Source organism: Dermochelys coriacea, chromosome 3, assembly GCF_009764565.3.
Source record: "Dermochelys coriacea isolate rDerCor1 chromosome 3, rDerCor1.pri.v4, whole genome shotgun sequence".
In the NCBI taxonomy this organism is placed as follows: domain Eukaryota; kingdom Metazoa; phylum Chordata; order Testudines; family Dermochelyidae; genus Dermochelys; species Dermochelys coriacea.
In genome coordinates, this window is record NC_050070.1 from 131424354 (window position 1) to 131451718 (window position 27365).

Here is a 27365-nt window from a genome sequence, read left to right on the forward strand (position 1 = left end):
CCATGGGAGGACACTTTACCACGCCAGGCCAGTAGCATGTAGTCTGGAATCACTGCATAACAAAGCATGGCAGCGTATGGTCCCGGTGTTTGCTGGCATTTAAGCAATCTCTGTTCTTTATCTTTCTGTGTTATCCTCAGGAAAGTGATATCATTCATGGTCACCTGGTTGAAATAGGGGAATTTTATTAAGGGGACATTCAGAGGTGGCCGTTCCTGTTGGGCTGTTTGCCTGGGGCTGAAAAGAAATCATCCCCGCTTTTAGCTGTGCGGGGGGGGGGGGGGTTCATGCTGAGCTGTTCACGTTTGGCTGGCAGGGATCTTCCCTGATACTAGTCATGCGGTGGGAGGAGGAGTGAAGCGATGATCCCAGAAAATTGGGGGAGGGGTTTAATTGGATTTGTGCTGCACGTTATCCCGAAAACTGCAGCCCCTCCTTTTAAATGGCCAACCCAAAGAGTGCTTGAAATGGGAAAGGAGGGCGCTGCTGTTTGAAACCATTCACTGTGAAAGAGTCTACCCATTGTTCTCTAAAATGTGTCTTTTTAAACACTACTCTCCCTTTTATTCCTCCCGCAGCTGCAAATGTTTCAATGCTCCCCCTATCATCTCCATCCCAGAGGCTAGCGCAGATAAGAAGGTGAAAAAAAACACACTAGCTATGAAATGTTCTCTGAGCTCATGCAGTCCTCCCGCACTGAAAGAGCTCAGCAGAATGCTTGGAGACAGACAATTGCAGAGTCCAGGAAAGCAGAAAATGAATGCGAGGAGCGGTGGCGGGAGCATGATGAGAGGAGGCAGGAGGCAATGCTGAGGCTACTAGAGGATCAAACTGATATGCTCTGGCGTATAGGTGAGCTGCAGGAAAGGCAGCATGAGCACAGACCGCTGCTGCAGCGAGTGTGTAACTGCCCGCCCTCCTCCCCAAGTTCCAGAGCCTCCTCACCCAGACGCCCAAAAACGTGGGGGGGGGGGGCGCCTCCAGGCACCCAACCACTCCACCCCAGAGGACTGCCCAAGCAACAGAAAGCTGGCATTCAATAAGTTTTGAAGTGCAGTGTGGCCTTGTCCTGCCTTCCTCCCCCACCCCACCCGGTGCTTCCCTCTTTCCCCACCCCTCCTGGGCTATTTGTGTGATGAATTAATTAAGAATGCATGAATTTGAAACAACAATGACTTTACTGCCTCTGCAAGTGGTGATCGAAGGGAGGAGGGCGGTTGGCTTACAGGGAAGTAGAGTGAACCAAGGGGGCGGATTTTCATCAAGGAGAAACAAACAGAACTCTCACACCGTAGCCTGGCCAGTCATGAAACTGGTTTTCAAAGGTTTTCTGATGTGCAGCGTGCCCTGCTGTGCTCTGCTAACCGCTCTGGTGTCTGGCTATGCGTAATCAGTGGCCAGGTGATTTGCCTCAACCTCCCACCCCACCATAAACGTCTCCCCCTTACTCTCACAGATATTGTGGAGCACACAGCAAGCAGTAATAACAATGGGAATATTGGTTTTGCTGAAGTCTAACCAAGTCAGTAAACTGCACCAGTGTCCTTTTAAACGTCCAAATGCACATTCTGCACTTGCTCAACCTATAGTTGAGCTCCTTACTACTGTCCGGGCTGCCTGTGTTTGGCTTCATAAGCCATGGCATTAAGGGGTAGGCTGGGTCCCCAAGGATAACTATAGGCATTTCAACATCCCCAACAGTTATTTTCTGGTCTGGAAAGTAAGTCCCTTCCTACAGCTGTTCAAACAGACCAGAGTTCCTGAAGATGTGAGCGTCATGTACCTTTCCTGGCCATCCCACGTTGATGTCCCTTGTGACCCACCAGTGCTTGCAGCACCATTGAAAAGTACCCCTTTCAGTTTATGTACTGGCTGCCAAGGTGGTCCGCTCCCAAGATAGGGATATGCATTCGTCTATCGCCCCACCACCGTTAGGGAAACCCATTGCAGCAAAGCCATCTACTATGACCTGAACACTTCCCAGAGTCACTACCCTTGATAGCAGCAGCTCAGTGATTGTGTTGGCTACTTGGATCACAGCCACCTTCACAGTAGATTTGCCCACTCCAAATTGATTCCCAACTGACCAGTAGCTGTCTGGCATTGCAAGCTTCCAGAGGGATATCGCCACTCTCTTGTGAGCTGTGAGGGCTGCTCTCATCTTGGTATTCTTGAGCTTCAAGGCAGGAGAAAGCAAGTCACAAAGTTCCATGAAAGTGCCCTTACGCACATAAAAGTTTCACAGTCACTGGGAATCATCCCAGATCTGCAACACTATGTGGTTCCACCAGTCTGTGCTTGTTTCCTGGGCCCAGAATCGGCGTTCCACTCCATGAGCCTGCCTCATTGACACCAGGATGTCCAAATTGCCAGGGCCCGTACTTTGAGAGAAGTCTGTGTCCATGTCCTCATCAATCTCGGCACCGTGCTGCCATCGCCTCCTCACCTGGTTTTTCAGATTCTGGTTCTGAGCATACTGCAGAATAATGCTCAGGGTGTTTACAATGCTCATAACTGCCGCGGTAATCTGAGTGGGCTCCTTGCTTGCCGTGGTATGACGTCTGAGGAGAGCAGAGTTGCAGCGGAAGCGGTGGATGACGATGGTTAGCAGGCCATTCTACTAGAGTCTACTTGTGCTACAACTGATTAATGTCTTTTGAAATGATGTGATAAACTGTAATTTCATAGTGTAGACATATCCTAAGAGCACAGCTCTCTCTCACTCAGCAAGGGAGTAAAGGGTTTGACTTGCTGTCTGACTTGTATGGTGTTTAAATACAATAAAAACTACACATCTTTTATTCCATTGAGCAAATGTTTGTGTGTAAGACAGTTCTGCTGAGGGGTGAAAGTGGGAGGCTCTCAGTACTGAGGTATTTATTGGAGACAACCAGAATCATGCTTCTCAGTTCAAGCCATGGATCTGAATTCAAATATTCCCAGTGTTCTAGCTTGGTCAGATTTTGTGTTCCGGTTCAGACCCATTATAGAGATGGGCCCATGATATGGAGTTCAGTCCAACTCCAGATTCAAATTTCCTCAAAACTCAGAGGGTGGGGTATCATAACCATAGGGGTAGCCTAAATTCCTCCTTACCTGTAAGGGGTTAAGAAGCTCAGGTAACCTGGTTGGCACCTGACCAAAGGAACCAATAGGGACAAAAGATACTTTCAAATCTGGGAGGGGAGAGGTTTTGTTTTGAGTTCTTTGTTTGTGTGGCTGTTCGCTCTTGGGACTAAGAGGGACCGGACATTAATCCATATTCTCCAAATCTTCCTCAAGAAGTCTCTCAAATTTCAAACTTGTAAGTAACAGCCAGGCAAGGCGTATTAGTTTGCCTTTGTTTTCTCAACTTGTGAATTTTCTCTTTGCTAGGGCAATTTTCCCTTTCCCTGTTTTGTTGTAACTTTGAAACTAAGGCTAGAGGGGGTTCCTCTGTGCTCTTTGAATTTTCTGATACTCTGTAAGGCTAACTACCATCCTAATTTTACAGAGGTGATTCTTTTACCTTTTTCTCTTTAAATAAAATCCTTCTTTTTAAGAACCTGACTGATTTTTCCATTGTTCTAAGACCCAGGGGTTTGGGTCTGTAGTCCCTTTGTAACTAACTGGTGACGATATATGTTCAAGCCTTCCCCAGGAAAGAGGGTGTAGGCTTGGGGGAATATTTTGGGGGGAATAGGACTCCAAGTGGTCCTTTCCCTGATTGTTTGTTAAATCACTTGGTGGTGGCAGCGATCCCAAGGCAAGAAAGAAATCTGAACCTTGGGGAAGTTTTAACCTAAGCTGGTAAGAATAAGCTTAGGGGGGTCTTTCATGCAGGTCCCCACATCTGTACCCCAGTGTTCAGAGTGGGGAAGGAACCCTGACATGGGGATTAGCATCAGGTTTCTGTGGGGTTTCATGCGAGCCGGACAAAGCACAACAGCCAATATGGTTGGTAGCTAAGCCGTTTATCAGTTATTTTCTCATTGCTTTTATACACTCCTTTTACATAATATTTTCAACCCCCTCCAAAGTCCATCACCCGATCACGGAGACATCTCGTTGGTCGAGCAGCCTCAGCACGGGCTATGCACGTGCGTCCTTCCTCTTGATTGGAGCACAGCTGTCCGCTATCTGTTGTCAACAAGGTCTGGTGTTGCCAGTTTGCCTGGGTCACGTTCCAGCCTGTAACTATTTCTCAATGGTTCATTAAAAGTTCACCGCGACCTTAACTAGCTCATAAATATTCTTAACTAGCTCACAAATACACCATGTTCCCACATCTCCCCCCTTATTATTACATAATACACGGACCACCGGTCACTTGCATAGTTCCATCCAATTTTCGTTCATTAACAGGGGTGACCTAACGGGGGCGGAGCGATGCATTTTACGGAATATATCAAACAAGGAGGAGAGACATTGCAGACAGCAACAAAGGCAAATAAAATCAATACATACAAAAACTATAATTCCAAATAATTGCCGAAGCCACCCCAAAGAAGGCAACCACCCTGTAAGCCAGTCCCAAAATCCCGCAAACCCGGTATCTTGACGGATGTGCTCAGTGAGAGAAGTCAACTCATCCAGGCGCTCCTCAATGGATCGGCTATTATCCGTAAGGTTAAAGCAACACATATGTTTAAAAGAATCACATCCCATATGATGCTTAAGCAATAAAAAAATCAATCGCAGCTCGATTATCTAAAATGGCATCTCTCAATTCCTGCTGTTCCATATTTAAAAGAGCAATTGCCTGTGATGTAGCGTTAAGCGCCTTAACAGCAAAGCAAGCTAATGCATTCAAAGTTTGTACCGTGTAATAAGTTGAAAAACCAGGAATGCCTGCAACAGCATTCATTAAGGCCAAATATTCCGAGTGACTGTATAAGCTAACATCGGCTGAACACGTATCTTGCAGGGTCGCACTCCGCCGACTTCGCTGCCGATTCTTTCCAGGCAACAAAAGGGTCATTTGGCTAAGGCAGCATAAGGTATTATGACTTAAATTAGCAGGAATATAACTGAAAGTCCGTGCGCCGCAGGTAAAAAAAACCAACCAGACGGCAAAATAATATGTCCATAATTAAAAGAAACATTAACCGCATTAGTACAATTCAAAAAGGGGGCGCTTACGGTTTGGCAGCCCATGGGTACTTTTGCGCGTGTGCAATTAACCACTCGCGCACTCGTTACATTATCCGCCCCGGCTGGATATGGGGTATGTAAAGATAGGGCCCCAGGGGGCAAGGAATAATTGGCGGGGCCCCAATTTGCCATATTCGAATACTGTGAAGACAAATTGGCATAAGCTACAAGCATGGTGTGATTGCCAATTTCTTCGGGATGATGACATATGGGCACAAGACAAGTGCCCAGTAGTTTCCTGGCTGCCACAGAATCAGACAAACAAAAGTGTGTGACATTGGCTATCAATGCTAGACGTTCCCATAGGTTATACGTCATTCGCACGCGTAGGGGTACAAGGAGTCCCCCTTGCAACCCAAGCAATAATACTATAACAATTTTGGCAACCCACATCCTCATTCCGGAAATAAACAGGATATGGCCGCAAGCACAATCTCCTCTGATGCCTCCTCTCCAAGCGCGGGACCTTGTTCTCTAGGCGCCGGGTTCAAGGGCGAGCAAGGTTGCTGTAGCCACGGACGTACCCACTTGGCCGGGATCCACCGGGGACCTGCATCAGTAAAAACACAAGCATATCCCCTTCCCCAGGTTAACAATTCCACCGGCCCTTTCCACATCTGTTGGCGATAGTCAAACCAGCGCATTTGGGGCCGGGCGATTTGTTCATCCCGGGTCAACCCAAAGAGGTGCCGGAACGCGGGGGGTGTGTCATGTTGGCCAGGCTGTAACCAATTTAAAACATATAATGCCTTTAACAGACGGGCTTGTGGGGTATGCTCAAGTGCATCTGGATGTGGGTCAGGGGTTACTCCCCCTTTTTGTTTAAGCAATAAAGATTTAAGCGAAGCATGAGTACGTTCAATAATAGCTTGACCCGTAGAATTACCGGGGACCCCGGTAATATGGGATACACCCCAGCGAGCAAGGAAACGAGCCGTGCGGCAAGATATATAACCGGCACCATTATCCGTTTTAATGGTGGTCGGAATGCCCATAACGGCAAAGCAACTTTGCCAGTGGCGAATAACATCGCGAGTGCCGGTTGAAGAAAGGGCAGTAGCCCAGATATAGCTGGAAAAAGTGTCAATAGACACATGAACGGAACAAAGGCGGCCAAACTCAGGGAAAATAGGAACCTCGGTCCGCCATAGTTGGAGGGAGGCAAGACCGCGAGGATTAACACCGAAAGAAAGGAGTAAGAGAATGCCTCTGACAATCTGAACAAGAGGCAACAATCGCACGAGTGTCTGCAAGGGGTAATCAAAACTGACGCGCAAGAGCGCGTGCAGATTGGTGAAAAAAATCAAGGGAAAGGCGAGCCTGAGCAAAGGAGTTAGGAAGCTGAGCATATAGTTGTGGGGGATTAACAAATGCATCGGCTCGCGCATTACCCTCCGCAAGGAACCCAGGAAGACCGGAATGGCTACGGATATGCATAATAAAATAGGGGACCAAACGAGCATTAAGGAGGTGCCATAATCATAAAAAGGCACGCCAAAGGACAGGATTAGGAACGCGGCGAAGAAAGGCACGTTCCATCTGGCATACCACCCCAACAACATACAGTGAATCAGTAACAATATTAAGAGGTGTGGTAGGCCATTTCTCAAAAGCACGAATAACGGCACAAAATTCAAGAACTTGGACAGAACCTTCCGCTACAACGGCCTCATGGCACCAGCTGTCAGCACTACGCCAAAAAAGGCCGGCACGGGCAATGCGGCCACTGGCGTCAGTAAAGACCGTAAGGCCAGAGAGGGGCGCCAGAGAAAGAAGCGGCAGACGTTCTAACGGAAGGGGAGCAGAGAAAAGACGGTGCGGGGGGTAATGATTGTCCAGCGTAATTTAAGAGGGCCAACACAAAGGGCAAAGATTCCGCAAGTAAACGAGTAAGGGTGCGGGAATCATAGGGGAGATAAATAATGGATGGGTCACAACCCGCGAGGGACACCAAGCGATCTCGAGCACTTATGAGAAGCCGGGCAATAGCATCGACGCGAGTGGTGATTGTACAGGAGTAACGCGAGGGCGGGAAGATCCATTCTATCACAATAAGAGGATCAGAGAGACTGGGGTCCCACTGAAATAAAAGGGCCTCCAGGGAAGCATCGTGGGAAAGTAGGGCGATACAAAAAGGGAGATCAGGAGCAATACGGCCAGAATATTGACGTGCAACCTTATCTGCAATTTTTTGAAGGGCCACAATATGAGCCGGAGAAAGGGAACGGGGATCGGTAGGAGTTTGTCCGCCTTGAAGCAGACTAAAGAGGGGTTGCAAATCATCATTAGTAATACCGCATATAGAGCGGACCCACTGGAGATCTCCAAGCAAACGTTGTACATCGTAAAGGGAGCGAATATCAGTATGAAAGGTAAGGTTTTGGGGCCGCACAACGGCATCAGTAATTTCCATGCCCAAGTATTGAAAAGGGGAACTCTGCTGAATTTTATCTGGGGCAACTACAAGGTCAGCCACCTGGAGGGTGGATCGAATTTCTTGAATAGTTGTATCGGGACACAAATCAATACCAGCAAATAGGAGATCATCCATATAATGGTAAATAAGCCAGCGAGGGTGCGCGTGGCGAAGGGGAGCAATGGCCCAGGCCACAAAAAGCTGGCAAATGGTAGGAGAATTTTTCATGCCCTGTGGGAGTACGGTCCACTGAAAACGATCAGCGGGCTCAGCTTTATTCAGTGACGGGACCGAAAAGGCGAATTTCTCGCGGTCCATCGGATGTAGAGGAATAGTAAAAAAGCAATCTTTCAAATCGACAATAAGAAGGGGCCAATCACGGGGGATCATGGTAGGGGTTGGCAGCCCAGGCTGCAAGGCACCCATATCTTTCATAACAGCGTTGACCGCACGGAGGTCCTGTAATAAGCGCCATTGTCCAGATTTTTTGGGAATGGTAAAAATAGGAGTGTTCCAGGGACTAGTGGAAGGCTCTAAATGACCCGCCAATAACTGTTCGTTTACAAGTCTTTTAACATGGGCGAGCTTTTCTGTTGTAAGCGGCCATTGTGCAACCCACACAGGAGAGTTGGTCAACCATTCGAGTCGAGGGGTCGGTCGCCCCTCAGTGGCCGCTAAGCAAAAAGGGGTTCATTTTGTAGCGTGACGCCCCATTGGTTCAAACAGTCCCGGCCTAGGAGCCAAACAGAAGTAGTAATAACATATGGGCGTACCCACGCAACAGTAGAGGGGTTTTGAGTGTCAGTAACAGCAATAAATTCAGTACTAATACGGGTGTTCTGAGTTCCCCCGATGCCACGCACGGGGGTGTTAAGTTCTTGCAGGGGCCAATTTGAAGGCCATGATTGGAGTGGGAGAACAGTAACATCGGCCCCGGTGTCTAAAAGGGCATTATGATAAAGCAAGTGTCCGTCGGGGCCCTTATAACATACGGCTCGAAGCGGTTTGCTGGCAGTTATTTTCATTGCAAAAGCGATCTCAGGAATTCCAGTAGACCCAAAACCACCAGAGCCTCGATGAACTGGATTCGTATGGGGACCTGCGCTCTGAAAAGGGATTAATTGTGCGATACGAGTGCCTGCTGAAATGAGGACAGGAGGACAAAAAACACGCACCATGATCTTTATCGGGCCGGTATAATCTGCATCGACAAGGCCCGGAAGAACAAAAATACCTTGTCGGGAGGCGGAGGAGCGACCGATTATCGGACACTTAGCCCATACCCCAAGGGTCCCGTGGCTGTGGATGGGAGAACATGCACTTGCTCATCATCTATGGAGGTGTCGACGGCGAGGGCCAGGTCCACTCCGGCACTGCCGGCGGTGGCTCCTGTGAGGTGTTCCAAACAGCCGGACGAGGGGGAGGCATTTGTATCCGCGCGCCCCTCCGTTGAGCGCTCATCTGTCCGTTTCCCGGTAGGGGGGTTCCATCCTTCTTATAGCAAGAACGGCATTCCGAAGCACAATGCCCAAACTTATCACAGCGATTGCATGTGCCAGCAAATGTGCGAGAAGAGACGGAAGGCACAACCCGTTGCCCACCCCTGTCGTTTCTGTTGGGACAATCTCGTTTCATATGGCCGGGGCACCCACAGGCAAAACACAAACCTGGGGGCCGAACGGGCCCGCGGGCCCCGGCCAATGAGTGGTTTAAGAGCGACGGCTAAGGCTGTCGCTTGGGCCTGCGCATGAATAGTAGCCTTTTCCGCCTCCTCAACCGCCGTGGCACGGTTACATGCCTCAATCATTTCCATTAAGGAGGCTGTTTTTGGCAATGAGGCCAAAATGCGACGGCAAGTAGGGTTAGCATTCTGCGTTGCTAAGTCCATTCCCACCGCCGTTCTGGCATCCTCCGTTAAGTTAGGGGATCTTTCTAAGGCCTGCCGAAGGCGGTCCAAAAAGGCGGAATACGGCTCCGACGTGCCCTGAACAATTTTTGCATAAGGAGGGGAAGGTTTTCCCATCTGGGGTACCTCTTTGAATGCCGCCAACGCCAGACCCTGCGCCTGCTGCAGGACGCCAGGGTGTAGGCGGGCCTGGAGTTGAGGGTTGGTATATTCCCCAGTGCCCATCAAAACATCTAGGGTGACCGCCCGTAAGGGGCTGTCGTCCGGCTGATCCATATTATGAATAATCGCCACCTCAGCCCTGCGACGCCAGCTATCCTTCCATAACAGGCGCTGGGTCGGGGTCAATAGCATATCTGCAAATTTTTGCACATCATAAGGACACATAACTTGACTAATGAACACTTGCTCAATTAGAGATTGGACATAATGATTATCTAAACCATACGCCATAACGGATTTCTGTGCTTCTCTAATCAATTTCCAATCAAGGGGGGCCCACCTTCGGCGCCCGTTGGCGTCCGTAGTAACAGGGTAAAGCACGGGCGACTCAAGCACTACTGGGTACGCCGAAGGGAAAAACTCCCCCTCGATAATCGCATCCTTTATCACCCCGTGCCAGCGTCGCGCCGGATTTGGGGGGCTCTTTCCCCACTTCTGCCCCGGGAACTCAGGGGATTCCTTCTCCTCATCAGAGGAGTAGACCGGGGGTGGGGGTGAACCACCCCGAGTCCCTAATATTCGCCACCTGAGAAGGGCCAGGAGGCGGATCGCCTGCCATAAGGGCCAACTGCCGAAGCATGTCAGTCAGCTGCTGGCCCTGCTGGCGCATCTCCTGCGGAAACGCCTCGGATTTAGTCAATTTAGTAAGATTGGGATAGGCAGGCTGGGAGGCATGTTGGGGAACAACAGCGGGAGAAGTATTTGCAAAGGGCACTGACTGCCCCAGATCCCACTGAAGCGTATCTGAAACGACAGGGTGGGGGTCATATGTAGGCATATCTCTAACCCAAGAACGGTCGACATGCTCGGTGGCATCCATAGGCACATCATCTGGTGGGAGCGAAACAGTACTTGGGTCTGGCGCCGGGACGGGCGTGGAGGGAGCCACAGGAATTACGGTCTCGGGGGCACCGAAAAAGTCTCAAGCCCCCACAGGAAGAACCTGTGGGGGATCATCCTTAGGTTTGGGGCGGAACATCTCAGAAACCGTCGCTTGCACCTCCGCCTCAGCTGCAAGGGCCGCTATAGCTTTCTTAACCTTGCACCAGGTCTGGCTAAGGGACACAGCCTCCTTATTCCGATGGGCAACGGAGTCCCAACGATCCTGTCCCAATCGCTCCCACACTTGTCCATCAAAAGCATGGTTTGGCCTCTTCAGAAACCCTCTCCTCTGTCCCCATTTCAGCAGACGAGACAAGGATTCTGCAGTTACTTTCTCGCCCTGTTTCTCTATGATATGAAGTAAAAATTCATGCACGGTTTTCTCTTCGGCTGATACAGCGGTACCCATTGTTACTTAAAGCCGCTCACCTGTGCGCACTTGCGTCACTCTTGGACGCCCAGGAGCTGAAAAGCCGGTGCCTCCTGCCGCGGCTAGAACCCTCGCCTTTTCAGAAGGGATCACGTCAGGGTCACCATTTGTGGGGTTTCATGCGAGCCGGACAAAGCACAACAGCCAATATGGTTGGTAGCTAAGCCGTTTATCAGTTATTTTCTCATTGCTTTTATACACTCCTTTTACATAATATTTTCAACCCCCTCCAAAGTCCATCACCCGATCACGGAGACATCTCGTTGGTCGAGCAGCCTCAGCACGGGCTATGCACGTGCGTCCTTCCTCTTGATTGGAGCACAGCTGTCCGCTATCTGTTGTCAACAAGGTCTGGTGTTGCCAGTTTGCCTGGGTCACGTTCCAGCCTGTAACTATTTCTCAATGGTTCATTAAAAGTTCACCGCGACCTTAACTAGCTCATAAATATTCTTAACTAGCTCACAAATACACCATGTTCCCACAGTTTCTACTTTGGGTTCACCTCTAGGATTTTAGTCAGATGGGGTGGAGATTCAGGGAGTCACAGTCAAGAATACCAGAACAGACAATTCCTGGTCATTCGACTCTAACTACAACAGTACCATTATGCATAACAATTTTCCAGTTTTTCTGTTCATATGCATTAAGGGATTTTACAGCACAGTTTTAAATATCTTTAGGTTTCAAGAGGGTAAAAGTAGATACTGACAGGGGCTAGGTGACCCAGTGGATCAGTAATGGACTATGGAGCTTCAAAGTTGTCCAACATGTATAGTGAGTGGCTGAAGTTCATTACCACCTGACAGCTGTTTGGTGGCCTAAGGGACATGGGTTGGTGGTTTAGGCCAGTTCCTATCAGTCAGTTATCCATATCACCTAAAAAAAATAAGTTAATCTCCCTTATTGGCACTTCTAGCAGAGCAACAAAGGAACACAAAAGGTGGGGGATACAACATTCTGTGGCACTTCACATATGTTGGCAGCATTTGTGGTATAAACTCAATTTGGGGTTTTTAAAATAATTTAATTTTAGATCAAATTTGTATTTCTCAAACTCCTGCCTTCCCTTTCTGTGCAAAGCAGGAACTGGAGATTGCTCACTGTTGACAAAAGGGCCAGAAGTAAAGCAGAAAGCACACAGTGGGTATACCATAGAAGCCATGCTAGAAAAGATCACTAGTTAGAACAATAATAATCCTCCCCTAGCACCCTGGTAAATCAGTATAGGGAAGCAAGCACTGCTGCTGCATGTCCCAGACCTGTTCTATGGGTAGAGAGAAAGATGAAAATTCCCCAATATCCAGCAACTGTCATGAGCCTACATTCACTTGAAAAAAACAATTGAGTTTCACACTAGTTTTGTGCTCTTGTCATGCAAATATAAATTTGTGTTTTAAAAGACATTAATTAGCCTTTTGCCCAATGTAATGAGTCGAAATCCAATTATCAGAGCTGAACAGAATCATACACAACAATAATTTCCACTCAAACCTCCCCCTCGAATTCATTTTGGCAGTGTTTGGGCCCTTTTTGTATTTTGACTTTCCACAAATATCCAAACAATTAAAATATAAGAATGTTCTCAGAAACAGCATAATTTAAGCAAATGTTGAACTATTCACGGGTAGTAAGTTTTGAATTTGTAAAAATGAGTATTTGTACCAAAACCCTGACTCTAAGAATTACATTCATCCAGTCAATGAACAGAAACACACCATACAACCAATGAGTCCAATCAGAAACTAAACAACACAGTTCAAACTTCCAATTTTGAATATCAACTTCTTGCAACAAATGGCACACAATCTACAGGCCAACAAATATTTGTAGACATTAGCTGATGAATAATTTTGCCTAACAAATACATTCAAGAAAAGAGTATGTTATTCCAGGCAATTTGTGTACAGCAAGAGACTAAAGTCATCAAATAAATTATGCACTCAGCTCTAACGACTACTGTATTATCAAAACAACAAGTAGTATACAATTACCTGTATCTGCTGTAATATATTTTTCAGCTGAACCAAAAATTCTTTAGCTTCCTTTGCTTTATCTGAAACACCATTTAAAGCCTGAGACAGCTGTGTCTGTAAGAAACAGAATTTAAAATGAAAAATTAGAGATAAAATGCAAGTGAATTCTTACTAATCCTTACTTCTTACAATTAAATGTTAAAAAGCTTACTTGGCGTCACATGTATTCTTACTTGCACAGAGGATTTGTGCTAGAAAAGAGTAAGTTAGAATTTCAATTGTAATAGATTTAGTAAGGGTGAATCTCTGTGTGGGTAGTCAGTTATTGTCTCCATTTTCCAATCGAATGTAATGACTAGTTAAGTCACAACACTTACAAAAGCCTAAAACTGCTCACATATGCATTGAAATGACAGTATCTTATATTTACATAGTGTCTGTCGTGCTGAAAAATCCCCAAATGATATCTCAACTAGCAATTTCTTAACTCTAAGCCTGAAATGTTTACAAACTTTGTATCCGATGAAGTGAGCTGTAGCTCACGAAAGCTTATGCTCTAATAAATTTGTTAGTCTCTAAGGTGCCACAAGTACTCCTTTTCTGTTTGCGAATACAGACTAACACGGCTGCTACTCTGAAACTCTGTAGTGTCAGCTACAATTAAAATATATTCAAACTTTTATTACAAACCCTGTTTGTATATTCTTGTAACATTGTATAAAAATTTCTTTTGGGGCATCCATTCTTCAACTTAACCCAGAGGTGAATATTTCTGGAAAGACTGAGAAAAATTCCTTTACCCATTTTGAGTTATGAGAGGGTGAAAAAAATATATGAACTTTCACCATTGTATGACAACTTTAAGCTAATGTTTTATTTATGAATAATTTAAATGGCTGAATTTTACAATATGATATTTGAACTACAATTCTAGCCACAAGACTAAGCAACTTTAACTCCACCCCTTTGTGCATATGAACTACAATTATCTTTACATGACCACATATTAGTGCTCAAAGTATAAAACATGGCATTTGATAACTTTGTATTTAGCTGTGATACTCTGAACATCTTTCCCAGAGCTGAAGAAGAGCTCTGTGTAAGGTCAAAAGCTTGTCTCTTTCACCAACAGAAGCTGGTCCAATAATAGATAGCCACCTTGTTTACTTGATAATAACCTTAGACATGTGCAGTATCTTGCACAACCATATTCATGTAAACACACACAAAAGTGCATTAAATTATTTCTCTGAAAAGTACACGTGAAGGCCCTGGTCCTATAATTGCATCCATGGAAGCAGACCCTTGCCCCTGCATAGAGCTACAATTACTTCAATTACCCCTCACAGATGAGATTGCAAGATCAGGCTCTAGAGTATATTTAAACAACATACTACAGATGCAGAATAGCAAAACTGTCTAATTGTCAACTGCACTATGTTTTGCGTTACGTTATCGCAGATGTAACTTCAGGAACTCTTTCAATACTATATCAACCAGCAGTGCTTCATTAAAATAGCTTGTGGAAAATATACTATGAGCCATATCCTCTGCTGCTCTTAATTGATGTAGCTGCATTGAAGCAAATGGAGCTATGCCAATTTACACTAGCTGAGGATCTTGCCATTGATCTCTTACTACAATGTTAGCTCTTAGGCCCAGAGCCACAAAGGTACTTAGGTATTCTCTCTCTCTCTCTCTCTCTTTCTACCTCAATAACTGTTTAAATATTTATCTACAGTAAAATGCTAGATTACTCTGAAATCTTAGGTGCCGAGTGAGTTCAGGGACCTACAGAGTTCAGCAGGAGTTTTGTGGCTCGCAGTGGAGCCAAAACTGGGACTTAGATACCTAACTTTGTTGTTTAGGCACTTACGTACCTTTGTAGATGTGGGCCAAAGTCACCGTTTATTCTCTGCTTGCTCCTTGGGGGAAGTGATTTACAGCTACCCTGACAAGGACATAGCTCACTTCCCCCTTGTGCCAGCTCAGCTCTACCCAACCCCTCCCCTGCTCTACCCATCCTTCACTCCTTCCTCCCTATGCTCCTGCTCAACTGGGAGAGGGAAGACATTGGGTGCACTGCTCCTCCTGCTCTATTTCCTATGCTTTGACCAATGAGGTAGGAAGCTCTAACACAACCACAGGAGGTAGCCACATTAAGGGTAGGCGCAAATTGGCCCTTAGTGGGACATAGCGTTGAAGGCTTAAGGAAGAATCAACCCTAATGTTTACCCTTCTGTTCATGGGAATGTTCCATATTAAGCCCAGTTATATGTATTGTACTGATACCAAATTTGAAAATAGAATATCCTCTACTACAATTAACTTGTAACTAATCTAATAGGAAGAGCTATAATAATTATATTATTGTTGTCAGTACCTATGTATGTGTTTTTACAACTTCCTACTAAAATTCTTGGCATCTCACAAAATTTGAAGTAACAATGTTTGGTACAAAAGTTTACCAGGCTCATTGGGCCAAATTCTTATCCCTTGATAAGGCCCCTATATGTTACCAGAGCACCACAAAGGGGCTGGTGAAGATTCCCCCAGTTTTACATGCCTTTTGGTCACATGCCTGTACCCCACCACAGAACATATTTTTGCCAGCACCAGGTGGGAATGTGATGGAATAGCGTGACAAAGTATGGAGAGAGCGGGGCTGGAGTGTGATGTGCTCTGCCAATCAGTGACTAGTAGAATGGTCCCAACAGGACAAGTGTGCCTCAGCTACAAAACAAAGACAACTATAATTAGTCCATGACAAAAATATAATTGCCACCACTCCAACATCTAATCCCATCCCCAACATCAGAGCACAGCGCATCCCACAGTTTGGATGGGGCCAAAAACTAGGGTTTGTCCCATAGTTATCATGGCAGCCATTAAATTCTGAGTCAATCCAGATCAATCATCAACTACATGGATATTAATGTAACTGAGCACATTCAGTCTCAGCTCCTCATATATAGCCACCATGAAGACCCTGTATATAAACTTGACAAAGACTGATCAAATAACTTGACCAAACTTTTCCACTCATTAAACAATTGCAGTTGTGCTACTGCAAGTAGAATATGAAAGCCAGTCCTCTGATCACTAAATCCATTTAGAGATAATAGCCTTGTTTATTAAAATATTTATAGGGTAGTTTTTAAAGCAAATGGATTTAGCCATGTACTTTCCATTAAAACAAAATGGATTCAGATGCCTAAAACCTCCATAAGCCACTATAAAAAGCACCCTGTACATTCAGAGCTCTCTTTCAAACAGTGGAAGGATTTGCTTGAAGCTGAACAGCAAGTTACAAGCTCCATTAATTATGACAATTAATAATTCCTGACAAATGTTGTTCTATCCACATTGATCTTAATTTTAATATCTGGGTCCAGCAATGAAATAAGGATTCTGTAGATGGGTAAAAAGGTTATACTTTGATCAAATATAGTAACAGACAGATAACAAGGAGGACAAGTAATCAAATCTAGCTAGGCATAGAAGACTGATGTTTTCCCTGATTTTAGAAAATGAGACAAATAATTCTATCATTCTTTTTCAAAAGAAGAGTTCATTGCTCATTTATCTTTCTTTTTCTCCACCTATCATCATAGCAAATTAACTACTGATTACATCATATGATCCAGGCACTGAATTCTTAAAGAGCTTCCAAGTTTATGGGAATGGAGGGTAGGGGTTTGGGGGCAATTTTGGTCTACCTTCTAAAGGGGCATCCATACTCCAATATTTGCTCTCAACTACTTGCTCATCTCCCTATGCATCAGTGTCCTAAACAGACCCCTGTCCAATTAAAGTTCCTGATGCCATCTCTACTACAAGATCACACATACACAATAGTTATATTTTTGATGTACATGGCGGGACTCAACAGAAGTTGCAGAGCCGAGACTTGTTCATCATGCTTCCCCATACCTGCGAGTCAAAGGACCCACAAACTGAAACCTATCATTAGTAATATTATTAATATTTTGTATTACAGTAGAGCCTAGAGATCCCAAATGTGATCATGGCTCCATCGTACTAGGTGCTGTCCAAACACAAAGTACAATATCCTTCCCTCCGACAATAGGAGCATACAATTTTGATCAATCCCTTTAAAGCCTTCCCACCAGAACCTCAGCTGATTTAAATCAATGATCCTCCACTGATTTATACCAACTGAGGATCTAGCTCTGTGTCCTTATCTTACATAATTTCTAACTTCTCCAAAATAATTTACTTATGGCAGATTCCTACATATATTTCTAGGGGAAAGTATCTTTATTAAACTAATATGACTACAAAATGCTCATGGCGGATGAGCTAAATTATCTAGCGATAACATGTACAAACAATTAAAAGTGTCATATAATTCTAAATACAACTCATTAATTTATGGTTGGCCAAAGTTACAGGACCCAGGAGTCAGTAAGTGTAAATTACTGCATCTGAAAACTTACTAAGGTCCAACTACAAATATCCAATTCCAAAATCCAACTATCTTAAAATAAACATGAAATGAGGGGTTAGACTGGCTCCTGTTGGCAGTTTCAATATCTTTATTTCCTGCCAAGTATATTGTTCTAGGATAATTAACACTTACAAGACATGAAAAGATTACTATCACAAAAATTAGTTAATTTTAGGTTATTTTACTGTTCTCTTTAGAACCTTTATCATAACATTCAAGCTACATATAACAAGGGAAAATCACATTCTGTGAGAACACACTCTCAGGAGGAAAAGTGCAGTGAAAACACAGAACAACAGAACAGTTAGTTCATTCCTCTGACAAAGTCTGTAAGAATGAGAAATGATTTAAAATGTATCTTCATCAGCACCACAGTTTATCACATCATTTCAAAAGACATTAATCAGTTGTAGCACAAGTAGACCCTAGTAGAATACAAACTGGCTTCACAATCTACAAAACACTAAACACTTATGCATATTGAAATCAATCATTGTTCATCAGGGGTTCGGCAGGCTCCTTGATGAAGACTTTCCACCAAAAAATCAGATTCTGCAATTAGCATAAATGGCAAAAGCTGTGAATTCATGACCTGAGGCTTATAAATCAAGTGAACTCCTGAACACAAAAAAATCAAGTTATTCAGGAGATGGTTTAATGGTCTAAGTAAGTCCTTAGCTGGAAATACTTTGACTCTGTTGAAACACAGACTGAAGTACTTCCAGGGTTGATTCACCCATTCATTTTTCTGATCAATAAACAAAGTTCCGTACAGTGGATGTCTTATGGGATCTTTTCATGAGGCTTTACAAATTGAAGCCCTGTGTGTTCTGCATCAGCACTACTATGTGGGGGAGCCAGGGATCAGGGCACAAGAAGTGACCCATTTTCTACCCCTATGCAGTAGCCAGAAATTATCACAGACCCTCTCATTACCCCCACAGGTGCTAATCATGCCAAAGAGAACAGGGAGGAGGCGAGCCTTTCCTCTGCAGTAACCAACAGAAGGAAGCAAGCTTCCCCACCTGAAGGGTTGTAGCAGTTGGGTGCTCTCCATCCATGAGGCAGGGACCCGCCTCAATGCTGCTGTATGGATAGTTGTAATGTGCTGCGGATGACAAGCACTCTATAATGTAAAATATCAATCATTAATTCTTAATCGAGTCAGTGTCCGGGCTTCCTGGCGAGACTGACAAGCTTCAAATCAATTTTAAGACAATCATCTCTTGGTCTCTATCCAAAAAATATATGAAACAACCTCAGCTCCATCGTGCACATAAATATCAGCAAACTTGTGTGAAAGTACTATCTCCCAAAACCCCCAGACAGGTTCAAATAATAATGAGTATTAATACTAGGGATGAGTGAACCAGACTGGAACAATCTGTGAACTGGCCAAGCCTTCATCTGTCCCATAACCAAACACTACCATCACTAGTTTTTGGATCAATGTGGATAAGACCCTCACCTCCTCCATCCTTAACTGCCATCATGACTGTGGATCGCAGCCACCATAAAACCCTCTAAAAGACCCTAGCATGACTTGCAAATAAACATCTACACACCTTCCCTCTCTGCAGCCCTCCGGTGGGTTCCAGGCAACCTTCCATCACTGATACATTTATAGCAAAGTGACATAATGATGCTATCGAAGGCCCAACAACTGTCTGCCTCTCTAATTTAATTTGGATTGGGAAGAAACCAGATTTGGTTTGAGATTTGGAAGTTGAGATGTTATGGCCTAATGCAAGATCACAGAGAGGGAGCGTTTGGGTTACTAGAAGGTCATGAGAAGGGAATATGCTGCCCAGGGTCTAATGAAGGGTCAACAAAAAGGGAGGAAGGACCAGGGGCCTACTGGAGAGTTGCGTGAAGGGAAAGGAGAGCGGAAGGCTATCAGAGAATTATGGAAAATGAGGTAGCCTCAATGTTCAGATAAACATCAAGACACTAGAGCGAGTCACCCAGAATCGCCCTCTTATCTCGCCCGCCTCAACAAGAACTGTCACTGACATAGAATACTTCTTCCTCATTGTTGGGCTAGATCCTTGGGCCCATTAAAGGTACATTGTGTTACGCTGGTGGCATGAAGTATACCGCTGCCCTGAAGGGGTAACAGGATTCCGCCAATACAAGGGAATCTTGGATGGAGTATATCTGGTGTAGTCAGGTTTATATCAGCCCCCTTGCACAGAAGGTGTATTGGGGCTGGCTGGAGTTGGGAGGGGACATTCTGGGAATGGCCCTGTTGGAGCATATTAAAGAAGTTCTGTATTAAAATCACAAATGAGTTTGATTCCCCATAATTTAAATTCCAGGGTATTACTAATTAAGAGGTCTCTTGGTTTTTGGACTCTTGTTTTTACTGTTTCTATCCCTCTCTGTGTGAAACTTGCAAGCTTCTAATTGTGTTAGTACATCCTAAGACAGAGTCTGTTCTCAAAGCAATACTTTGTAACAACAGAAACAGCACATAGCCTCCCCGCCCTTTTGTTGTATTTATCTTGCTTTGTTAACAATTGTGATTAAAATAGAGGATCTGTGTGGATGGATGCTTGGTGTGGATAATAACTGAATGATCTGGGAGGTGCCAGCTTAAGAATCCAGTGTCAATCGGCCAAAGAAGGCGTCAAGTGGAAACAACCAGAGGATGCCCAGAGGGCAGACTGGAATCCACCCAACAGCCTCAAGGATGAGAGAACCGAAGAACAACACAGAGACATCAGGAATGTGCAATCTGCTGATTGATTCAGCAACAGCATGATGAAGCAATTCCCATAGACTGGCATAGGAAGAAATTCCTATAAAAATGGACTCTAGAAAGTGAGAACTTGGGGGTCTGATTCTGCAAACCAACTTCCAGGAGCATCAGATGTGCATCTAACAAGGCCCTGCTCACTCCTCGTGTCCAGGCCACCTGGCCAGTGCTTGGCACGAGCAACTCTAAGGCTGGTAACTATGATAACAACCTTGCAGAATCTGTGTGTGTGTGTGTGTGTGTGAATAAATATGAGATTGAATGGAATGTTATAGCTGTAACTAACTGCTTACTGTGATTCTTTCTGTATTCACAATAAATGTGGCATTTTGCCTTTTCCCCTTTAATAAGATCCTGCTGGTTTTTATTTTATTTGTATAACATCCCAGGGGTGTGCTGGGGGCATTGCAGGACTAACGTCTAGGGGGCTCTTGTAGACAGCATAAATTGCAACAGACCTGGGGCTTCTCTAATTTGAAGGAAGGGCAGGTTTAACCTCCTGCCTGCCACAGGAGTGGGGAGGAGTAACGGTAGCTGAGAGCCACCTTTATCTCCTCCCACCTCAGCATGATCTTGGGCAGAGGAGGATTGCAGAAGCCAAAACAGAGCCCCAGTCTGGGGAAAGGTTTCAGAGTAGCAGCCGTGTTAGTCTGTATTCGCAAAAAGAAAAGGAGTACCGGTGGCACCTTAGAGACTAACAAATTTATTAGAGCATAAGCTTTCGTGAGCTACAGCTCACTTGGTCCGGAGCTGGAGAAGAGGCGAGTGGAGCTAATGATCAGAGACTTTCCCCCCAGCCTTGAAGGCAGGGCCGTGCTGCTTGGGTGGGGGAGAGGGGCACCCCCACGCCCCTGGGCTTACCTTGTGCTGTTTCCACATAGCCCCCAGGGCTTTCACCTCGTGCTGGCCGTGCTTGCCCTCCTCCAGGCACTGGTAGCAGACGGGGGTGCCGCAGCTCACGCAGTACATGCTGTAGTTCTCCAGCTCGTGATCGGCGCAGGTGGGCAACTTGCGGGCGCCCCCCGCCGCCTTGCCGCCGCTTGGCCCGCCCGGGAGGCTGGGCGGGGGCAGCAGACGGTGCTTGGCGAAGGGCCCCCGGGTCGGGTGGCACTTGAGCTGGCAGGCGGCGCAGTACAGCACCTCGCACTGCTCGCACGCCACGGCGGCCGCCTCGGGCGGGCTGCGGTCGCAGAGCTGGCACTTGGCGGCGGCCCGGCCTTCCTGGTAGCGCTGCACGATGGCCTCCAGCAGCCGGTTGCGCGGGAAGCCGCGGAGGCCGCGCGGGTCCAGGGAGGCGCTGCGGTGGCATTGCGGGCAGGTGAGGGACGAGCTGGGGCCCGCCCCGCGGGGAGCTGCCGCCGAGGAGGAGCCGGCCGGGGCCGGCCCCAGCGGCAGCCCCCGCACCCCGTTGGGGGACTTGAGGCTGGGGGTGTAGGAGCCGTAGCCGCTGTCGCTCTCGCTGTGCAGGCTCAGCTTGTCCGCGTGCTCGCCGCCGCCGCCGCCCCCCGCGGCGCCCTCAGCCTCCGAGCCCGCCGCCGGCCCCGCGGCCCGGGGCTGCAGCAAGGCGGGCAGGTGCTGCTCGCGCTCGGGCGTCTGCACGGCGATGGTGCGGGCGCAGGGCAGGCAGACGTTGTGCGAGCAGGGCAGGATGATGGGCTCCCGGAACAGCGAGCCGCACACCGGGCACTTCAGCTCCTCTTCCATGGCCGCGGCGCCGGGCCGGCCGGCTCAGCAGACAGGCCCGCCGAGGCGGGGCTCGCTGCCGCCTTCCCTGCCCATGCCCCGGCGCAGCACCCCGGGCGGGGGGAGGGGGGGGGGACAGCGCCTGGCTGGGCGGCGGCGGCGGAGCTCCGCACGCCGGGGCCGCACACACAGAGCCGCTCCTGCAGTGGCGCGCGCCCGGCGGGGCTGGACAGCGCCTGAGGGGCTGACCTGGAGAGGAGGCGCGGGCGGTGCCGCGGGCAGGAGGCTAGTGTTTATTGCGAGGCCAATTCCTCGCCCTTGGTGTGTGTGCGGCGGGCGGGGCGGGCTGCGTTTCCACGGCATCGAGGAGTGCGGGGGGAGGAACGAAGGGCGGGAGTAGGCTGTGCCGCAGATCAGGGATGGCTCGCTGGCTGGCTGGCCGAGGCTGGAGCCAGCGATTCCTTCAAAGGGACTGTGCTGTGACGGCTTTGTCGGTTTAAAAATTCCATTATTCCTGGAATAGACAGAGAAAAGGAGGCAGCTTGAAAGCGAATAACAAACCCCAAAATATGTTTCTTTCGATACATTTCTTATCATGCTCCAACCCAAATGCGAGCCACAAAACGTTCAGGCTTTGTTAGAGAGAATGCGGGGGGGGGGGGGGGAAGGGGTTGCCATTATAGGCATGAATCTTGGTTGGCGGCTCCATGCGCAAGCAGTGGGAGTGGGAATCATGAGTAAGGAAATGTACCAGAGCTGGTAGCAATGTAACCCAAACCCAAATTTGCTGAGAAAATAAATCAGAGATGACAGCTGAGAGTTTTGTGAATTGAAAAGAAGCATCATTATAAGAACGGAACCAGTGGTGGGAAATCCCCCATCTGTTTCGTTTGCGCTCCATATGTTTAGAGTGGATGTAAGGGTGGTTTATTAACAGAATGAAGAGATTATAAATAGAAATGATTTCACTACTTTGGGTAGATTATAGGGTTTTGTGAGTCCCGTCATGCTTTAATAGATAGTTTGGTTAAAAGCCACATTTATGTTAAATTCCATCCCACCAGCAGACTTATTGTTTTTGTATTTAAATGTTTGTGGGTTGTCTTAAAAGAGAAGGTTGCGCACCCTGTGCAGTAACTGAGGTTTGTTTGATACGTGTGTCCCTGTGGGTGCTTCACTTCAGGTGTTGGTGCATCCCGGTGCTGTTAATCGGAGATCTTCGGTAGTAGTGCCCGCTCGGGACACACGTGCACAGTTGGTGTCTCACAGCATCATTGGAGTCTTTGGTGCGTGCATGCGTTCCGACCCCCTCGGTTCCTTCTCCACCATTGAGTCCTTTAAGTCAAATTCCAAAGCAGAGGGGAGGAGGGTGGGTACTGGAGCACCCACAGGGACACAAATCTTGAAGAACCTCAGTTACTGCACAGGGTGAGTAACCTTCTCTATTTCTTTGAGTGGTGTCCCTGTGGGTGCTCCACTTCAGATGAATGTAGAGCAGTACCTGCTATGGTTGGGGGACTTTGGAGTTGTGGATTTTGAAGTGGCAGACAACACTGTATGACCTACTATAATGTCTGCTCTGGCATCTTGTGTGATGGCGTAGAGTTTGGCAAACATATGGTCTGACAACCATGTAGCGGCTTTGCATATGTCAATAATGGGTACCTTGTGTAGGAACTCTACCGATGTTGACGTAGCTCGAGTGGAATGAGTTCTGATGCCATCAGGAGGTTCAACATCATGGATCTGGTAGCAGGACCTAATACAGTCGGAGATCCACTTGGAGAGCGCTGTCGTGAAATAGCAGCACCTTTCTGCCGTAGATACAAAGAGTCTAGGTGATTTACTAAATGATTTTGTTCTGTCCAAGTAGAAGGCAATCGCCCTTCTAACGTCCAGGGTATGAAGTGCCGCTTCCTGTGGGTTTTTGTAGGGTTTGGGGTAAAAAGTGGGGAAGTGTATCAGCTGGTTAAGATGGAAAGAGGACACCACCTTTAGCAAAAATTTAGGGTGGGGTTGCATTGTGATCTTGTCCTTAAATAAATTAGTATACAGGGGGTGGGTCATCAGTGCCCTTATTTCCCTGCCCTATCTAGCTGACGTGATGGCCACCTTCATGGACATGTGGAGTAAGGAGGAGGTGGCTATTGGTTCAGAGGGAGGTCTCATTAGGCTTCTGAGGATGAGGTTCAAATTCCAGGTGGGTCTGTGGTGGGGTGGACTTCAGGCTAGAGGTTTTGGAATCCAGTAAGGAAACATTTTGTAGTAGGGTGTGTGGAGACCGAGGAGCCATCCAGTTTCTCATGGAAGGCATTGATTACTACGAGATGAACTCTGATGGAACTGAGCGATAGACCTTTGTTTTTGAGTTCTAAAATGTAGTCTAGGATATCAGGAAGGGATATGGTGCGGGGTGTGAGGGTTTTCTGTAAGCACCACATCGAGAATTGTTTCCACTTTTGGAGGTAACTATTGTGAGTGGAGTCACATCTACTGTGTAATAACATGTGTCTGACTTACTCCGAACAGGCTAGTTCATGCAATTGGAACCAAGGAGGGGCCAAACCGTCAGGTGAAGTTTCTCCAGTTGTGGATGGAAGATGCAACTGTCGCTCTGGGAGAGGAGGTCCGGTCTCATCAGGAGAGTTCTTGGAGGGTGGATCGACATGCGAAGCAGGTAAGGATACCAGGTCTGTCTGGCCCGTGCCAAGGCGATAAGCATGACCTTGGCCTTGTCGTACCTGATCTTGCAGAGAACTCTGCATATTAGAGGAATCGGAGGGAATGCACACGTAAGTGTCCAGGTCCATGGGAGTAGGGATGCGTCTCCCAGGGAGCCTTTCCCGAGTCCCACTCTGGAGCAAAATAATTGGCATTTGCGGTTTTTTGCTGTGCCGAATAGATCTATCAAAGGAGAGCCCCAAAGGGAGACTAGGTGGGATGCGATCATAGGAATTAGTTCCCATTCATGTTCTTGTGAAAAGTGTCTGCTAGGGGTGTCGGTGGTGGTGTTCTGAATGAGGCTGTGATGTCTATCTGATGTCATATGCACTAGTTCTAGAGTTTGATGGCTTCTATGCACAGGGAGTGTGATCTTGCTCCCCCTTGTCTGTTGATGTAGAATATGCATGCAATGTTGTCCGTGAGTACTCGAATAGATTTGTTTCGAATGAGTGGGAGGAAGTGAAAGCAGGCGTATCTGCCTGCTCTGAGTTCTAAGAGGTTTATATGCAGATGGGCCTCCAGTGCAGACCACCTGCCTTGTGTCATGTGGTGTTGCCGGTGTGCCCCCCGCCCCCCGTGTATCATGGAGGCTTCTGTGGTGAGCATAAGCACGGGGGGATTTTGGCAAAAGAGAACTCCTGTGCATATATTCTCCTTTTCCGTCCACCAGTGCAGTGAGTTCAGCACATTTGTGGGTGGAGTTACCATCATGTGGAGGCTGTGCTTGGCGGGTTTGTACTCAGCCAGCCCTGTAAGACCTCATGTGTAGTCTGGCGTGTTTCACCACAAACGTGATAGCTGCCATGTGGTCCAGGAGTTGCAGGCACATTCTGGCTTCAACCCTTTGGGCAGATGGACACTGTATGTATGAGGTGTTTGATGGTGAGGAATCTGGCCTGCGGGAGGAAGGCTCTGACAAGGGTCGAGTCCAGGTAAGCCCCAATGAACTCTATTTTCTCTATTTGGACTTTTGGAAGTTTATTTGCAATCCAAGCCTTTGGAAAAGAGCAATGGTCGACTGGGTGGCCGTATGCATTTCTTCATACGATCGGCCCTTGATGAGGCAGTTGTCCAGGTATGGGAAAAATATGATCCCTTGTTTACATAGGTAGGCTGCCACCACCGTGAGAGTCTTGAAAAACATCCGTGGTAAGGTGGAGAGACCGAATGGGAGCACTGTGTATTGGAAGTGGTCGTGTCCCACTATGAACCATAGGAATCGTCTGTGTGCTGGGTGTATTGAGGTATGCATCTTGGAAGTCAAGGGCTGAGAACCAGTTCCCGCATTCCAGCGCCGGTATTATCGTGCCCAACGTGACCATTCTGAATTTTTGGGAGCGAACGAATTTGTTGAGTCATTGCAGGTCTAGAATGGGTCATATCCTCTGCTTTTCTTCTGGGTCAAGAAATAGTGGGAGTAAAATCCCTTTCCTCTGTGCTGTGTTGGAACTCATTCCACTGCACCTAAGAGGAGTAGGTGAGTTACTTCTTCCTGAAGTAGGTGTTCGTGAAAGGGGTCCCTGAAGAGGGACGGGGAAGGGGTAGGGGGACATGAAATAAAGGGGATGGAATAGCCCAACTGCACTATTTCCAGGACCCAGTGATCCTGTGTGATGTTTCGCCAAGCATGGTGAAAGCACTGGAGGCAATGGTCAAAAGGGCAAGTAGGTGCTGGTGTTAAGGAGTGGTCACTCAGACCCTTGACCAAGACTTCAAAATTGCGGTTTGTTGCCCGATGGGTGGTAGGTAGGTTGTTCTGACTGGGTTTGTCAACGTCTGTTAGGCCTGCCGCGGGATCTCCCAGTGTCGTCCTGCTTGGACTGTGGACAGTTGTATTGTTGCAGGTGAGACTCTGGTAAGGCTGGTATCTCTTTCTCTTGGAAGGAGAGGTGTAGATCCCTAGTGTTTGGAGGGTACTGGAATCTTTCTTTGTGTGAAGGACTTCATTGGTTTTCCTGGAAAAAAGTTTATCTTTGTCGAACGGTAAATCCTTCACTTTAGTCTGCAGCTCTTTAGGGATGCCAGATGAGGAGAGCCAGGAGACCCCGCGCATCACCACCATAGTAGCTGTGGTGCGAGCTGCTGTGTTGGCCATGTCCAGAGATGCTTGAAGCGCTGTTCTGGATACTAGCTGTCCCTCTATCAAGAACAATTTAAAATCTGTTCTTCGGTCCTCTGGGATGTGGGAAGTAAATTCAAAAAGTTTGTTTTAATTATCGAAGACATAGCTAGCAAGAAGAGCGGTATAGTTGGCAATTCTAAATTGGAGACTAGAGGATGTGTAAATCTTGCGACCTTAGAGGTCAAGGTGTTTGAGGTCTATTTCTGGGGTGTGGACTGCTAATGAAGTTGTTTAGCCCTATGTTTAGCAGCTTCAATCACAAGGGAGTTGGGCTGCAGGTTTGAGAATAAAAAGTCCATGCCCTTAGCTGGAACATAAAATTTCCGGCCAGCTCTTTTGCAGGTTGGCGGGACGGAGGCTGGTGTCTGCCAGATCGTGTCGGCCAGTTCCAATATGGCGTTGTTTATGGGGCGTGCAATCTTTGAGGACGCCAAGGATTGGAGGATCTTCAAGAGTTTATGTTGATTCTCCTGTACTTCCTCCTGGCTGATTGCAACCCCTCTTAAATAATTCCTGAAATTGCTTAATTGCTATAGTTGGTGGGGATAGCATGTTGGCTTCATCAGGTGAAGAAGAGGAGTTGTGTTCGGGCAATTCCATGTCAGGTGCGGGCTCTTCCTCCACTTCCTCATGTAGATCCTCAAA

The 27365-nt window shown here is 47.0% G+C and overlaps 1 protein-coding gene across 8 annotated transcripts in view; it reads right to left on the reverse strand.

Moving 5' to 3' along the window:
- The window catches only part of TRIM67 (tripartite motif containing 67), a 66566-nt gene extending 44528 nt beyond the window's left edge, over positions 1 to 22038 (reverse strand). For all 8 annotated transcript variants that reach the window (XR_005291826.2, XM_038394530.2, XM_038394528.2 and 5 more), the window contains exons 1-2: positions 21053 to 22038; positions 12981 to 13076 (exon numbers count right to left, since the gene is read on the reverse strand). Coding sequence is in view for 7 of the 8 variants with exons in the window: in XM_038394530.2 (XP_038250458.1) it covers positions 12981 to 13076; positions 21053 to 21895 (939 nt within the window). In the remaining variant the exon portion in view is untranslated. The remainder of the gene's footprint in view (positions 1 to 12980; positions 13077 to 21052) is intronic.
- Between the last annotated feature and the right edge of the window lie 5327 nt (positions 22039 to 27365).